This window comes from Tachyglossus aculeatus, chromosome X1 (assembly GCF_015852505.1).
Source record: "Tachyglossus aculeatus isolate mTacAcu1 chromosome X1, mTacAcu1.pri, whole genome shotgun sequence".
Classification (NCBI taxonomy): domain Eukaryota; kingdom Metazoa; phylum Chordata; class Mammalia; order Monotremata; family Tachyglossidae; genus Tachyglossus; species Tachyglossus aculeatus.
In genome coordinates this window covers 83,622,229-83,638,262 of record NC_052101.1, presented here as the reverse complement: position 1 = coordinate 83,638,262, position 16,034 = coordinate 83,622,229, and the positions used below count along the sequence as shown (strand labels likewise).

The 16,034-nt window shown below is 42.9% G+C and overlaps 1 protein-coding gene across 6 annotated transcripts in view; it reads right to left on the bottom strand.

The window, feature by feature from the left end:
• IQSEC1 (IQ motif and Sec7 domain ArfGEF 1) overlaps positions 1-16,034 on the bottom strand; it is a 310,479-nt gene that overhangs the window by 16,512 nt on the left and 277,933 nt on the right. For all 6 annotated transcript variants that reach the window (XM_038772890.1, XM_038772895.1, XM_038772894.1 and 3 more), the window contains 6 exons: positions 15,643-15,765; positions 12,920-13,086; positions 10,004-10,143; positions 7,987-8,016; positions 5,139-5,264; positions 2,462-2,561 (listed from right to left, as the gene is read on the bottom strand). In XM_038772890.1, coding sequence (XP_038628818.1) covers positions 2,462-2,561; positions 5,139-5,264; positions 7,987-8,016; positions 10,004-10,143; positions 12,920-13,086; positions 15,643-15,765 — 686 coding nt within the window. The remainder of the gene's footprint in view (positions 1-2,461; positions 2,562-5,138; positions 5,265-7,986; positions 8,017-10,003; positions 10,144-12,919; positions 13,087-15,642; positions 15,766-16,034) is intronic.

Here is a 16,034-nt window from a genome sequence, read left to right as displayed (position 1 = left end):
CCCTCAGCCTACAGGGAGCAGTCCTTTTCAGGCTCAGTTCTAGGCTGAGATAAATATTCCACCTACTAATCTATCCCCTCCTTCCCCTAGTCTGAACAGCTGCTAAATCCTGGAGAAACTGAATTGAAATTCCTCTGTGGTTCAAGCTGGGACGCCAGGCATGTTCAGTCTTCAGGGTAGGTCTGGCTTGCTCATGGGATTGCCCAATTCAGATGCTTGTGTTCCTCTGGGAGACAGGTCTGCCCTTTTATATTTAATTGCTTTTTCTCCTCCTTGATGTTTTAGCTTTTCACATCCCAATCATGCTACAAACCCCTGACTGCTGCCAGGGAAGAACTGCAACTTCTTACCGATCTCCCCCCAGCCTGTCTTGTCTCTTTCTTCACCTTATTCCCTTTTCACAAAACTCTCTTTTTCAGCCACCCCACCCTAGGTCTCTCTAGGTCACTTTAGGTGTAGAAGATTTCTCCCATCTGGGGAAAGCCGAGAATCTTTAGGAGAGATATGAAAGAGAACCCAAGGCATCTGATTCCCATCAGAGAGCTGGCCAATCACTGATTCCTCCGTCTCTGAATTCCCTTCCAGTCACCAAGTTGTGCAGTAAAATGCCAAGTGACATCTAGAGCTTGAACACTCTGGTCAGAGCTTCAACCATCAGTATGGATACAAAGGTTCCTACCCTTGGGCCAGCTACATTTCTACACAAAGACACCAAGGAGGGATAAGTAGCTGCAATGGTTAGAAAGAGGACCATCACAGGTCCCCCCCTAAGGAGGCGGTCTTAGCAAAGCAGAATCGGGGAGGAGAGGGATGATGCCAATCTCAAATCAGCCTGAACTACTGGCAGAGGACAGCTCACATGCACCATTCAGGTCCTAGGACACCAGAGGCAGCCTCTGTCCATTTCTCCATGGAGAGGAAAGGCCCTGGAGTGAGACATTTTCACTGACAAAACAAGGCTTTCTTCTGTAATGCTGCCTCATGACAAATTTTTTTAATAACCCAGTCAGGTGGAACAAGTTTGCAGAGCCACCTTTCTGATGGTGTTTGCCAGTAATAACCTTCCCAGCATTGAGACCATTGCCCCCAAGCATTGAAGCTAGAGTCTTCCAGAGGCTGAGTTACTCCCTGGTTGTCAGGGAGTTGGGATCACTGTGTCAGGTCACCAGAGAAACATTTAGTAAGATGCTGCTGCTTCTGTGCTGTAAATTTGTTTCTCCTACATGTGAATCAAGAGTAATCAAATAAAGGAAGGCCTTTAAAAAAATTCAAACAACTGAAAATAGCATTTAGTAGTGAGCAAACTCAAAGATTGGGTAAAAACGCCTTAACCCTCAAAACCCCATGGAATATAGGCCTGGACTCTCAGTAGCTTTCCCCCCCTCACCTTAACCCTTCCATTAGTTTACAACCCTTGAGACAAGTGCTCCCCTCCTTCTCCTGACACTCAAAAAAGCTATCCTCCTATGCCAAATTCTGAGAACTAAAATGACATCTCCTCCAAATGGCCTTCCCTGACTGAACCCTCATTTCCCCACCTTATTCAACCTGTCCTCTGCGTGGCCTATGCTCCTGGGTGTGTACCCCTTAAGCACTTTGATACTCACCCCACCCCCACAGAGCTTACATTCCCTCATTTCCCCTCCTCCCTCTCCCTTCTGCTTCACTCTTGCACTTGGGATTTTTACCCTTTACTCACCCCACCCTCAGCCCCACAAACTTATGTACATATCTGCAATTTATTTTATGTCTGTCTCCCCTCTAGACTGTAAGCTTCTTGTGGTAAGGGAACATGTCTACCAACTCTGTTGTATTGTACTCTCCCAAGAGCCTATATCCAGGCCAAAGCAAAACCCATCTGCATTTGGACCAGGCCCTAAACATCTCGTACAGCCCACCCACAGGCTAAGGAGTTTGTTGGGTGGTGGCTGGAATACTGATGGACCTTTGCAATGCTTTTATGCCTAGGTGGCAGTCCCAGCAGGCTGTGACTGCTGGAATTACAAATTCTTTGGGATAACTGGGCATGTGCAAAAGCATCAGGTATGCTCAGCATGTGTCCCTCTTAGACAAATGAAGCTTGGGTCCCCCTTCCAGTCCTAACCAAACCTGGGCTGAACTCAGACCATGAGGTGCAGAGACTCAACTCTCAGACTAGGCAGGGGTCAAAACTAAGCCACTAATTTTCAACCAAGGCAGGGCTCCATTAAGGAGAGTTTCAAAGAAAGGAGAAGTCCTGGCTCTTAAAAAAAACTCTCGCTCTGACATGCTTCCTGATAAAGCTCAGAGAAACCATCTACTATTTGCTATGTTCAACAACACCCACAAGTCAACTGGAACTCTCAGGCTGGATCCACTTCCACATACCCAGTTAATGCCAGGCAGTTATATAACCAACAGTGGGAAAACAGAGTGCAACTTAAAAATTGGAAGGAGAAACCAATAAATGAGACAGACTTACACTGATTTTCAAAAAGCAGAACCTGCATTCCATAAAGGGAGAAGGACTGTCGGAAACTGTAAGTTACTGAATTCTTCTTCTTTTGAAATATCTTGGTAACCTGAAAACAGCAAAATTCACTGGTAAGACAAGAGTAATAAGAGGAATTCCTAGCATTTAAAAAAATAATGACACGTCTCACAAGGAGGTCAAAGTACTAAAATATCTTGCTGATGCTTTTCTTTCAAATGGATGCTCTCAAATGGAGAAGTAGCATGGTCTAGCAGAAAGAGCACAGATCTGGGAATCAGGGGACCTGGGTTATAATCCAGGTTCTGCTGTTTGCCTTCTGTGTGACATTAGGCAAATCACTTAACTTATCTGTGCCCAGTTTCCTCAACTGTAAAAATGGGATTCGATATCTGTTCTCCCTCCCTCTGAGACTGTGAGCCCCATGTGGGACAGGGACTATGTCCAGTCAGCTTATCTTGTATCTACCCTAGTGTTTAGTAATAATAATAATAATAATAATGGCATTTATTAAGTGCTTACTATGTGCAAAGCACTGTTCTAAGTGCTGGGGAGCTTACAAGGTGATCAGGTTGTCCCATGTGGGGCTCACAGTCTTAATCATTTTACAGATGAGGTAATTGAGACATAGAGAAGTTAAGTGAGTTGCCCAAAGTCACATAGCTGACAAATGGCGGAGCCGGAATTTGAACCCGTGACCTATGACTCCAAAGCCCGTGCTCTTTCCACTGAGCCACGCTGCTTCTCTAGTACAGTGCTTGGCATATAGTAAGCACTTAAGTACTACAATTATTAAATGATGAAGCAAATTTCAGTATATTTGAACACAGTTCACAGTGAAATATCCTTTCCATAAGGGGAAACACTGGAATACATCCAAGGGCAGTGTCTATTATTTAGCCCATATGGGACCCAGTACACTCACAATAGCCCCTTGTGCTACAAAGAATCAGAAGGTTTCTGTTCATTCAGGAACACAGAGCAAAAATAGCAGCTGGGACTCTGATTAGGCACCCTGAGTGATGCTTTCTGCTTCTGTCATTGTCAGTAAGTTCAAGGTGGAAGTCCAAATCACTTTCCCATTAATGGGATCAATAATAAATTGCATTCTGAAATCATAAACCAGGTCCAATTCCAGGCTGTCGATCCCAAAGGAGGAGGAAAACCCCCCCAAATTTTCCTTCAATTAGTTTCTTCAAGTAGTATTTCATTTCATTTCTAGAAACAGACTATTTGATGTGCTGCACTAATTGCCAAGGTTCACTGCATTCCTGACTTCTGTTGTGTAAATACAAATGCATATGGGCCACATAATATTTCAATTTCATTCTTAGAATCGAGCCCCAATGACCTCAAAAATAGTGGTTCAATTCTCCCAATCTAAATCATGAAGTTAAACCATCTCAAGTCAGTTTTAAGTCTTCTTGTGTTAAAGTGGAGGATTGATTTGAGGAGAAAACCAGAACCTGTCTAGGAAATCCTCTACACATGGTCCAGACACTGGAATGGTTTGAATTCTACTAGTACGTGGTGCAGTGAGAAGAAAATACCTCTGACAGGAGAATTCTCATTTTTATTGCTCTCTCTGTTAATAAATTCCTAAATCTGTGTGTGTGTGTGTGTGTGTGTAAATAAAACAAAGCTCAGGTTATATATATAGCTTGAGTATTAGTCTTTATTCAATATTTTATTATGGAATGTGTGCAATGATGATTTTGACACCTGTCTACACGTTTTGTCTTGTTGTCTGTCTCCCCCTTCTAGACTGTGAGCCCGTTGTTGGGTAGGGACCGTCTCTATATGTTGCTGACTTGTACTTCTCAAGCACTTAGTACAGTGCTCTGCACACAGTAAGCGCTCAATAAATATGATTGAATGAATGAATGAATGAATGATATAGAAACCTCTGTTGAAGAGTCCAGTCAAGCTGCTTTTGATATTCGATATGGAAGTTGATAAGGGTACACCTTCACAAAGACACAACATAAATGGTAGCTGAATGGCCCCATTCATTCCTTCATTCATTCAATCGTATTTATTGAGCGCTTACTGTGTGCACAGCACTGTACTAAGCACTTGGGAAATACAAGTTGGCAACATATAGAGACGGTCCCTATCCAACAGTGGGCTCACAGTCTAGAAGGGGGAGACAGGGAACAAAACCAAACATATTAACAAAATAAAATAAATAGAATAAATATGTACAAATAAAATAGAGTAATAAATGTGTACAAACATATATATATATATATATATATACATATATATATATATATATATATATATATATATATACATACAGGTGCTGTGGGGAGGGGAAGGAGGTAAGGCAGGGGATAGGGAGGGGGAGGAAGGGGAGAGGAAGGAGGGGGCTCAGTCTGGGAAGGCCTCCTGGAGGAGGTGAGCTCTCAGTAGGGCTTTGAAGGGAGGAAGAGAGCTAGCTTGGCGGATGTGCGGAGGGAGGGCATTCCAGGCCAGGGGGATGACTTGGGCTGGAGGTCTACAGTGGGACAGGCGAGAACGAGGCAAGGTGAGAAGATTAGCGGCAGAGAAACCAATGACTAAGGCCAAAGCCTAGCTGTACACACATGATGGTCTGGTCTTCTGGAAAACTTCTCACAGATGAAGATTTAAGTATAAAATGAATAAATGTTGATTAAATACATACCACTAGGAGGTCATTAAATAAGAAGATTTCTCGTTGGTGCAATCCAAGTTTCTGGGGTTTATTTGGATCTGGAACTTCAAAGAGCCGGCAATAGCAAACAAGTCTCCGATGGGGTAAAGAGAGTACCTATGAGGGAGATGGCATCATTAGCATTATTTAGAAGACGACATCTCTCTCTCTCCCCTCTTGTTTTTAGCTCAACTATACTTGGTGCTGGTTTCATGTTGTTCCTCCAATGAAGCTAACTGCAGACTGATCTGGACATCTGTGAGTCTTAATTTGACTTTTTTTGCCCCTGATCTGGAGGGGGCTAGAGACAACAACTTGTAAAAACAAACAAAATAATTGCCTGGGAACCTATGTGCATGTTTGAAGAAGAAATGAAGCATCATTTATCATAGTATCACCTCTTCATCCAGCTCCAAATTTTCAGATCAGTGGTTCATATAGAAGACCCAGACCCAAGTTATAATGGTTTGGCTAGAGAATACATTAACTGACTCTGGGCCAAGAATACATTTCCTGGGAGACTCAGGTAATACCATTTTGGGAGAAGTGGAGAGAAAAGAAACAGCCAGTATAGGAGAATCAAAGTTTCTTGCCACAGGGTCAAAAGATCTAGCATAAGCAACATGAACAGAATTGTTTTGATTTCTGTGAGTGACTGAAAAAAAACAACAGGCAATTTGGACATTGATCAGTGAATTCATCATTTAAATTTGGGCTGTCAAAGCTTCGTAGGATTAGTGGTAAAAGGACACAGGCAATCTGTTTTCTGCTTCTGACGTTTTTCTTTGTCCTGACCTGGAACCCAACGACTTTCCATTTTCTTCCTCAAGATATCCCCCAGGGCAAGTTGCAGAAAAATATATTCCTTCAGGCTCAAGGCTTTGTTTCTTTCAAATGAAAGGGAAATGATACTGCAAAACCATGCTTTAAAGGAAGGCTTTGAAATAAGAAAAATAATTTTGCTGCATATGAAAAAGGCATATCAGATCTTTTCCTTATTTTTAAATCCACTATTTGTGTGTATCTTTTACCATACCGATTTTCCCTCCTCCTTAGACTGTGAGCTCTGTGTAGGACAGGGATTGTGTCCAACCTGATTATCTTGTATCTTCCCTAGCATTTAATACAGTGATTGGCACAGAGTAAGCAATTAATAAATAACATTATATTTAATCATCTTTGCATCTCTTTATAAACACTTCTACTGATTAAAGGAAGGGAAGAGTAGATAACTCCTTGTGTGCAGGGACCATGTCTACCAACTCCACTGTACTGTACTCTCCCAAGCACTTGGTACAGTACTCTGCACCCAGCAGGCACTCAATAAATACCCTTGCTTAACTGATCAAAAGCAGGGTCAGTTTTCCTAAGTGCAAGAGCAATTGCTATAAAGCTGGTCTGCCAATATTACTATGATGATGATTTTTGCTGTTTACTTTGTGCCAAGCACTGAACTGAACTAAGTGCAGGTGCAAGGATATTAATTCACACACTGTCCCTAGCCCACAGTCTACAAGATGAGTCAACTTACTGCACCAGAAATACAACTTGCTTAACTATCTCTAAACTTACCCCAACAGTGTTCTTAAAAATAATAATAATAATGATGATTGTATTCATTAAGGGCTTACTGTGTGCCAAGCACTATACTAGGTTCTGGGTAGATACAACATAATTAGGCCCTACATGGGGCTCACAGTCTAAGTAGGAGGGAGAAGAGGTACTGAATTCCCATTTTGCAAATGAGGGAACTGAGGCATGGAGATAGTAAGTGACTTGCCCAAGGTCATACACCAGGTAAGTGGCAGAGGCAGGACTGGAACCCGGGTCCTCTGACTCCCAGGTCCAGGCTCTTTCCACTAGGCCATGCTGCTTCTCAAGATCTAAGTGAAAAAGGACTGAAATTCACAGCAAGAGTCAGAGTAACAGAGGAGCTAAACCTTCACATTTCCCCAGAATTCATTATTGCTGCAACCAAGAACTAAGACACTGCCAGAGAATGGGGCTCAGACTCTCAAGTCTGTGGCACCTTTCTTTGACCTTCCCTGAACCTTGAGGCTTAGCCTGCTTCTTAGTTGGAGTTACTCAGATGATGTTCTACATAGGAACATGTGCACCTCTAATTAAGGGTCAATTTCAAGAGGTTCTTGTGTTGTTCAGGAGGAGTGAACTTTGAGTGCCAAGGATCTGCAGGGTCAGATCGCAGAAATCTCCCCTCCCACACTTCTACAGATTGGAGAGTCACTAGATGCTTAGAAATGGAGCTACTTTATTTCCTGTGCTATTCACAGAGTTGTTATTCAAAGGCAGACTGCAAAATCCTAAAAGCAACACAGACCACAAGTCATGGAATGAATGCTCTCCTAGGCTGGGCTGCCCAGCAAAGACAAAAAATTTGAACAAAAAGCTAGCTTGTTAGCAGCTGATTTGTGAGACAAGCAAACAACTTAATGCAGGTCCCAAGAACCAGGACATTCAGCAATTCCTGTGCTGTGTTGGCAAGATTCTCCCAGTGATAGAAACGGCAAATGTGTCTTAACTGTGGCCAACTCCTGCTTTTCTTAACCATTGCAACTCATGCCATCTGTTTGTGCTTTGAGGCTGCAAGACAGATTTCTAACTCTTGGGAAATCATCTTGTCGAGCAGTAATGAACAGCTGAGATTGACTTGCCATGGATTTAACATAACAGACCAAGGTGAATTAGCTCATAAGGAAATAAAAGGTGCAGCCCTAACTCTTAGGGAGGCAAAAATCTGCAGAGAAAAGTGAGAGCCAATAGCAGGGTGAATGGTTTCTATAGACAAAGTGCAAACTGAACTGTATTTAAAAATACCTACACAACCAAGTCCATGATGTAGGGATCCAATCTGCAGCAGAAAGACACATGCAAATACATTACAAAGTTGAGAAAACAATACAGCACATTCGTAAAGATTGTAGCAGGGTTAAATTCAAATCAAATCGATTGGCAAAACCATCCCTTTTTATTATTACCCCTGTGTATGAGGGGGATCTCTTTCAAAAGCTTATCCTGATTAACGAATCTGTACCACATTCCCAGAAAATTGAGAGGGCTGTGACATATCATTGCCCCAGAGAGTAACAAACTATGCTCTTAGGTGCCAGTAAAATTGGGTAGGGAATGGGGGTGAGGAGGTGGCCTGCAGAGAGGGTGCCAGGAATCCAATCTGGGAGAGGTTAAGTGGTATTCCTAAGCCTTCATGATACATTATTGGCAAGGTCAAAATTTCATCTCTGAAGTTGTGGATTCCGGAGCCTGTTGCCTCTCAGTCCTGTCACGACATAATGTTTCCTAGATGCTCATTTAAAAAAAAAAAATCCATAAGCAAATGCAAGTCCTCATACAAATTGGGGAAATCATTATCTCTAACCATGAACTTTAACAACAAGCTACTTTCAGCAGCTTTCAGTAACATTCCAGATTTAGTTTGTGTCTTTCATCTGGAACACTACTGGTGTTTCACAGATAGGTGGTCATAACCCCAGTATAAAATGTCATTCTGGGGCACGGCAGGGACTCAAGAATGATCATTGGCCCACTGTCTTAAGCTATCAAATATGGGACTTATGACATTCCTGGAAGGCAAACAGACTCCAACTTTGGCCCTCAACCAAGGGAGAGATTACCCAGAAAGAACCTCCTGCAACTCTTAAAACCTAAGCCCTCAGCAGCAGGGCCACTGGATAATCTCTAACATTCATTCATTCATTAATTCAATCATATTTATTGAGCACTTACTGTGTGCAGAGCATTGTACTAAGCGCTTGGGAAGTACAAGTTGGCAACATATAGAGACAGCCCATACACAACTACGGGCCCACAGTCTGCAGTTCAGTCACCTTACTAAACCCCAATAAGAGTCAAGACAGCCCCAAGTCCCAAATAGGGGTCAATGGACAATAATTTTGGTGAAATAGCTGAAATAGCATTTGCTTCTAAGTTTAACTCTTCACTTTTCCTCCTTTCTACAACTTTGACAACACTGATGCTCCTCCTTCAAATGATATCACAGTCATCGAGGGTGGAGGAGAGCAGAGAATATAGAATTTCTGACAATAGGAGTAGCTGCAAATAAAATAGTTCTCTCTGTGGAGTGAAATCACTAACTCACTAATCTAAGACAATGAAATGAAACTGTTTTAAAAAAGAGAAGGAACAACCAATATTGGTTGCCTTATGTCCAAGCTTTCCAAAGTCACCGCACGTTTAAACCAAATGCAGAACTCCCAGCACAGAAACTTGAATTTAAATACCCAGAGTGGTCTGACTGCAAACAAACTCTCAAGATCTGTAGTCGGGGAGGTAGGGAGGCCAGGAGGTGAAACAGGCTTTTCTCAAGGTATTTCTCAGCTACAAAATGATCCAGCCTTCATGGGAGCTTGCCAGAACTACTTAAAATGAAGGTATTTCACCCTGAACTTTCAAATGAAATAGTGGCAGGAAACATTTGCATGTATGACAAATAGAATCTTATAAATACTTATTTGAAAATGAGGGAAAATAAACCCAACTGCAATGTTTAATATTCATAATTATGCCTTTCAAAGGCTATGTGCTATATTGGGATTGCTGGGGCTTAAGGCAGACAAACCAGCCTCTGCAAATGGAGTTGTTGGGGTGGAAGATATAAGGGGGCAGGTGGAGGAGAAAGAGGGAGAAAGACCAGGTGGCCGATGACTCCATTGGCATGCATTCCATCTCCTGGTCATTGATCCACTTTATCAGCAATTATCAGTGGAGGCTTCATGGACAATCTCTGATTTGAAACTCTCAGATCCTCAACAACCAAGACAAGGTTCAGCCGAGGCCACAGGAACCAGAGGCAAACTTACTGGTTTCTTCCCAACAATGAGCTTCTCCACCTTCTGGACCTGGGAAACATGATCCTCATTGGTCTTCAGCTCCCTCTTGCGGATTCGTTCGTAAATCCCAATGAGCATCTCCCGGGGGATGTCCTCTCCATCATCCACACCTACAGAGACCAATACACTTATTACAGCTGGGTCTCAGAGCCATCCTGCTCTACGCCTGTGGACCCCTACCCATAGCCACCGTACAAGTCAGGTACCTCATCTACAGCAATGGAGATCCATGTGTTGGATGACTCTAATCACTCCTGGTCTCAGCCAGGATCAAGTGGAGACTAGGGGAATTGGCTCAGTGTCTCCCAACTGCCCTCATCAAAGACCTGAAGCTTGTCCCTTTCATGTTCTTCATTTATTTATGGCAGAGAAAGAATCCCTGAAGTTCCCCTCTCCTCTTCTCCATCCCAAACTTCTACCCACTTCTGCTCCATCACTCTTCTCCCTATCTCCTCTCCTTGTCTATTAATTGAATTCACTCAAACATTGAAGTATGCTTTAGATTTTTTCACCTAATATTAACAGCCCCCATGCTATAAAACAAGTCACTATAATAAGTACGTCCATGGAAACATAGGGATAGTCATGATTTAACATCTTTCCAAGGACCATTTCTCATAGGCTACGTGGACTGTAATAGTCTTCCAAGAGGTCATACATTCTATTTCTCTGCATCCAAGAAGGATTCAACTTAACCCAGCCCAGACAGAGGTTCCCTTTTTCCTATTCTTAAAATCTCCAAGCACAAAGATGCTACAACATCTCGACAACCTACTCCAGGGCTGAAGAACTCACAGAAAGTATAATTTCTCTCTCAAATTTAACAAGCTTCATGCAACAGCAACCATGGAGACTTGAACAACAGTTCATCTATGACAGCTGGCAAATTAGGCTGTGAAGAAACTCAACAGGGGCATTACTCAGGAAAACCGAACCCTGGGGTTGAGGTCCCCATGCTCCATCCATCACCCTCATTTCCAGCAGAGATTTGAGGGTGTCACACCAGGCTGCTGACTGAATTGGCTTAATCCTTTTCTTTAATGCCAGTGCAAAGCAGTTTTATATGACCTAGCATTATTAGATACAACCCTACCAGGAACAAAGAACAAGAAACAAAGACTGCTAAACCTCAGACTCCTTTCTGTCACCTTTGACTCCTTCAGGAGGCTTCAGAAGGTGAGGGAGCCCAATTGCTGCTAACTCTCCCTTTTCCTCTTTTAGATGCATCAGGTTGTCAACCCTTGGCACATATTGCTTATCCAACTGAATGATCGGTCTACATTTCCTCAAGAACCTGGATGGTCAATCTCACTAATAAATCAGATTCCCATGCTTCACCCCCACTATAACGCAATTCCCTCCGGATGTCATTTTTGGCAGCAGATTTGGAAAACAATTGCTCACCTGTGTTTACATACTTGAAATGTGCTCTACATATCACATTTCCTTTTTGTTTCTAAAGGAGGCTCAGATTACGGGAAATCCTGCAAAATGCTCAATTCCCAATCATCCCATTTCTCCCACAGGACAGGCTCCAAGGCAGACACTAATTCCCACCTGCTCTGTTAAACCAAAGAAGCTTTTCTTCTCTCAGAAACTGACGGCCACCAAGAGGCATGAAGGAATCTTTACCTGGTTTCTTTAACGGAGAAGCTCAACTCCAACTTTAATTCTCACCCACGCCACTTCCTCGGCCAGATCCTGGTCATTTCACATCACCCTCACTCCTGACTTACCTTGCGCCTCAGTGGGACAGAAAGTGTACAAGCAGTGGCAGCGGGGGGCCTTCACAAGAATTACAACATTGGTGAAGCTGGGGTTGCTGCCACTATGTCAGTGGCTGTAACTGTTGGACCCTGAGCTGTGGGGGCCCCAAAATGCCTCTCTTCTAGCCACAGCACCGTACTGCTTTTTTTTTTTAAAAAAATTGGTATTTATCCTTCTCTTTTATGCATTTTTGTGTTGTTTCAGCTTTCCTTATATGTCCGTCACCAGTCCCCTCTCCCAACTTATTCTTAGATTGTGAGTACTTTGGGGGCCAGAGATCATGTCTAATTCCCATTTGTGCCTTTTTTCCCCATCACTTAATTTGGTGTTTTACACAGAGTAGGCGTTTAATAAACACCACTACACTACCACCAGATGATAAGAGGAGGAGTAGCTAGATGACTTAGAAAAAAAGGGACCAACTAATCACAATCTGTTCTCTAGAGAAGCTCTAAAATCCAAGAAATGGGTACAAGTGGCGGGGAGTCAGAAGACCTGGGTTCTAATCTCAGCTCCTCCACGTACCTGCTGTGTGATCTTGGGCAAGTTACAACTTTTCTGTGCCTCCATTTCCTCATCTGTAAAATGGGAATTCAATATCTGTTCTCCCTCCCCCTTAAACTATGAGCGCCATGAAGGATGGGGACACGATGATCTTGTCTATCCCAGAGCTAGTACAGTGCTTGGTAAACAGTAAGTACTTAAGTACCATAAGTATTATAATATGGGGGAAAGGGGGTGAGTGGTGATAAAAAATTCAAGTGTGCACACACTGACATGTATGATCATTTGTATTCAGTGAGGAATACTGAAAATTATTCTCTACGTTTACGACAACTTTCAAAGATCAAGGGGTACCTTTATAAAGTCATTTTAGGTAAAAGTTTTAAATAGGTTTTAAAAACTATACATGTATAAAATGCAATTTCCAATAAAAGCACATATAAAGAATTATAGCTATAGCCAAAAAAAGCATTGTTGGGAAGTTTTTTATAACCAGGTTTGAGTATGTCTTATGCTTCAATACCTACAATCTAATGGGTCAAGATTTCACTAAAAAAAACAAAAAAACAAAACATGGGCAAGCCCAAGAGACATAACCCTAGAAAACCTGCTCACCTCTCAGATTCTTGACGAAGTCTTCCAGCTTCATCTTACGCTCTGGTTTTACATTGGGACTGTACATGTCCGTGTTCAACAGGATGATGGCAAAGGCCAGGATGAAGATGGTGTCTGGATTTCGGAACTGTCTCACCACCCCTGGATTACAGATGCAGTATCTCTGGCTGAAGAAACACCCCCCCCCAGCAAAAGAGAAGAGAATCAGAGTCCTGCGGAACTACGCAGTTGAGGGGCAGATCCATAGCCTTAGAGTTAATTTTCCCTGCGATAAACTCTCTGTATTTGAAGCTACTTACCCTTTCTTTCCCAGTGCTACATTCATTTATTCAATCATATTTATTAAACACTTACTGTGTGCACAGCACTACACTAAGCGCTTGGGAAAGTACAATACAACAATAAACATTCCCTGCCCACAACAAGTTCACAGTCTAGAGGGGTGGGGGGCAGGGGAGACAGACATCAATACAAATAAAATTACAGTTATATACACATAAATGCTGTGGGGCTGAGATGGGGGGAAGGGCAAAGGGAGCAAGGCAGGTTGACACAGAAGGGAGTGTGAGATGAGGAGGGCTTAGTCTGGGAAGGTCTCTTGGAGGAGATTTGCTTTCAAAAAGGCTTTGAAGCTGGGGGAGTAATCATCTGTTGGATTTGAAGAGGGAAGGTGTTTCAGGCCAGAGGCTAGCAGTGAGACAGGTGAGATCGAGGCACAGTGCGAAGGTTAGCACTAGAGGAGTGAAATATGTGGGCTGGGTTGTAAAGGAGAGAAGTGAGGTAAGGTAGGAGGGGGCAAAGTGATGGAGTGCTTTAAAGCCATTGGTGAGGAGTTTTTGTTTGATACGGAGGTGGATAGGCAACCGCTGAAGGTTTTTGAGGAGGCAGATGACATGTCCTGAATGTTGTTGTAAAAAGATTATCTGAGCAGCGGAGTGAAGTATGTATTTGAATGGGGAGAGACAGGAGGTTGGGAGGTCAGCAAGGAGGCTGATGCAGTAATCAAGGCAGGATAGGATGAGTATATTAACATGGTAGCAGTTTGGATGGAGAGGAAAGGGTGGATTTTAGCGATGTTGTGAAGGGGGGACCGATGGGATTTGATGATGGATTGAATATGTGGGTTGAATGAGAGAGAGGAGTCAAGGATAATGTCAAGGTATGGGCTTGTGAGATGGGAAGGATGGTGGTGCCGTCTACAGTGACGGCAAAGTCAGGGAGAGGGCAGGGTTTGGGTGGGAAGATAAGGAGCTCTGTTTTGGATATGTTAAGTTTGAGGTGACGGGAGGACATCCAAGTAGAGATGTCTTGGAGGCAGGAGGAGATGCAAACCTGGAGAGAGGAAGAGAGATAAGGGAGGAGAGGTAGGTTTGGGTACCATCTGCATAGTGATGGTAGTTGAAGCCATGGGAGTGAATGAGTTCTACAAGAGAGTGAGTGTACATGGAGAATAGAAGGGAACTCAGAACTGAGCTTGGAGGAACCCCCCCAGTTAGTGGGTGGGAGACAGAGGAGGAGCCTGTGAAGGAGACTGAGAATGAATTGCCAGAGAAATGAAGAGAACCAGGAGAAGACAGAGTCAGTAAAGCCATCCCCTCTTCTAGACTGTGAACCTGTTGTGGGCAGGGATTGTCTCTATTTGTTGCTGAATTGTACTTTCCAAGCGCTTAGTACAGTGCTCTGCACACAGTAAGTGCTCAATAAATATGATTGAATGAATAACGTTTCCAGGAGAAGGGGGTGGTCCACAGTGTCGAAGGCAGATGAGAGGTCGAGGAGGATTAGGATGGAGTAGAGGCTGTTGGATTTGGCAAGAAGATCATTGGTGACCTTTGAGAGGGTGGTTTCTGTGGAGTGAAGAGTATGGAAGCCAGATTGGAAGGGAATTTGAGAACAGGAGGAGGAGACAGCGGGTGTTAGATGACTCGCTCAAGGAGTTTGGAGAGGAATGGTAGGAGGGAGATGGGGCGATAAGTGAAGGGAACCTTGGGACTAAAGGGGCTTTTTTAGGATAGGGGAGACATGGGCATGTTTGAAGGCAGTGGGGAAGAAGCCATTGGATGAATTCTTAGTTGGAGCAGGCAGATTTTCATATGTTAAGGAGCTCAAACTCAGACAATTAAGAAATGAGCTGTTGGTATTTTTCTGGGTTAAGCAGCTAAACTCCTCAAATCTTGTGGTTAGCTGCAGGATAACACTATAAATAACTACTTGGTCTAGGATTAGGCAAACCTGACGGCTTAGAAGAACATAATTCCACAGGCTACACTTTGGTTATGGGAAACATTTTATTACAAAATATTTTTCAAAGAGCTTAATGAAATCCATCTTAAAAGTCACAGCTCTCTTGGAAGGAAGGGATGGGACAGTCAATTCATAAACTCTATTCTAAAATAGAATCTTAATGTTATTGTTGATAATTATTCTTAATATTTCATCAAAATGTGCATTTACATACCATCCAAAATTTGACACAGAATTCAAGGAGCGAAGTCCAAAGCTCTTCTCACACATCACATGTCTTTTTATGGCTCTTTTTTTTTAATGGCATTTAAGCGCTTACTATGTGCAAAGCACTGTTCTAAGCACTGGGGAGGTTACAAGGTGATCAGGTTGTCCCACATGGGGCTCACAGTCTTAATCCCCATTTTACAGATGAGGTAACTGAGGCACAGAGAAGTTAAATGACTTGCCCAAAGTCACACAGCTGACAAGGCTCTTACCTAAATGCTTCAATAAGTCGTTCAACTTTCTGAGCTTCTCCTTGGACTCTGATGTGAGCCTGAAACTTCCTGAGAGCTTCATCCAGTTCCATTGCTGAGAAGTCCATCTCATCCACCACACAACTGAAACACAAAGAAAAAAAAAACCCAGCCCCTTTCAATATTCCTTCTCTGACTAATGTCCCCAAATACCAGCATTGATCCACCGGTATCTATCCAAGTGATGTCAGTAACACTTCAAATGACAAACTACTGAACAACAAAAAAAAAATACTGAAAAGGAATAAAATCAGAAAACTGAAAACATCGTATCATTTGTCTTCAGTGTAGGCCTATTGGCTTATGAAACTGAAAAAAAAAATCAATGGACAAGTCTCCTCATTTCCACGAGC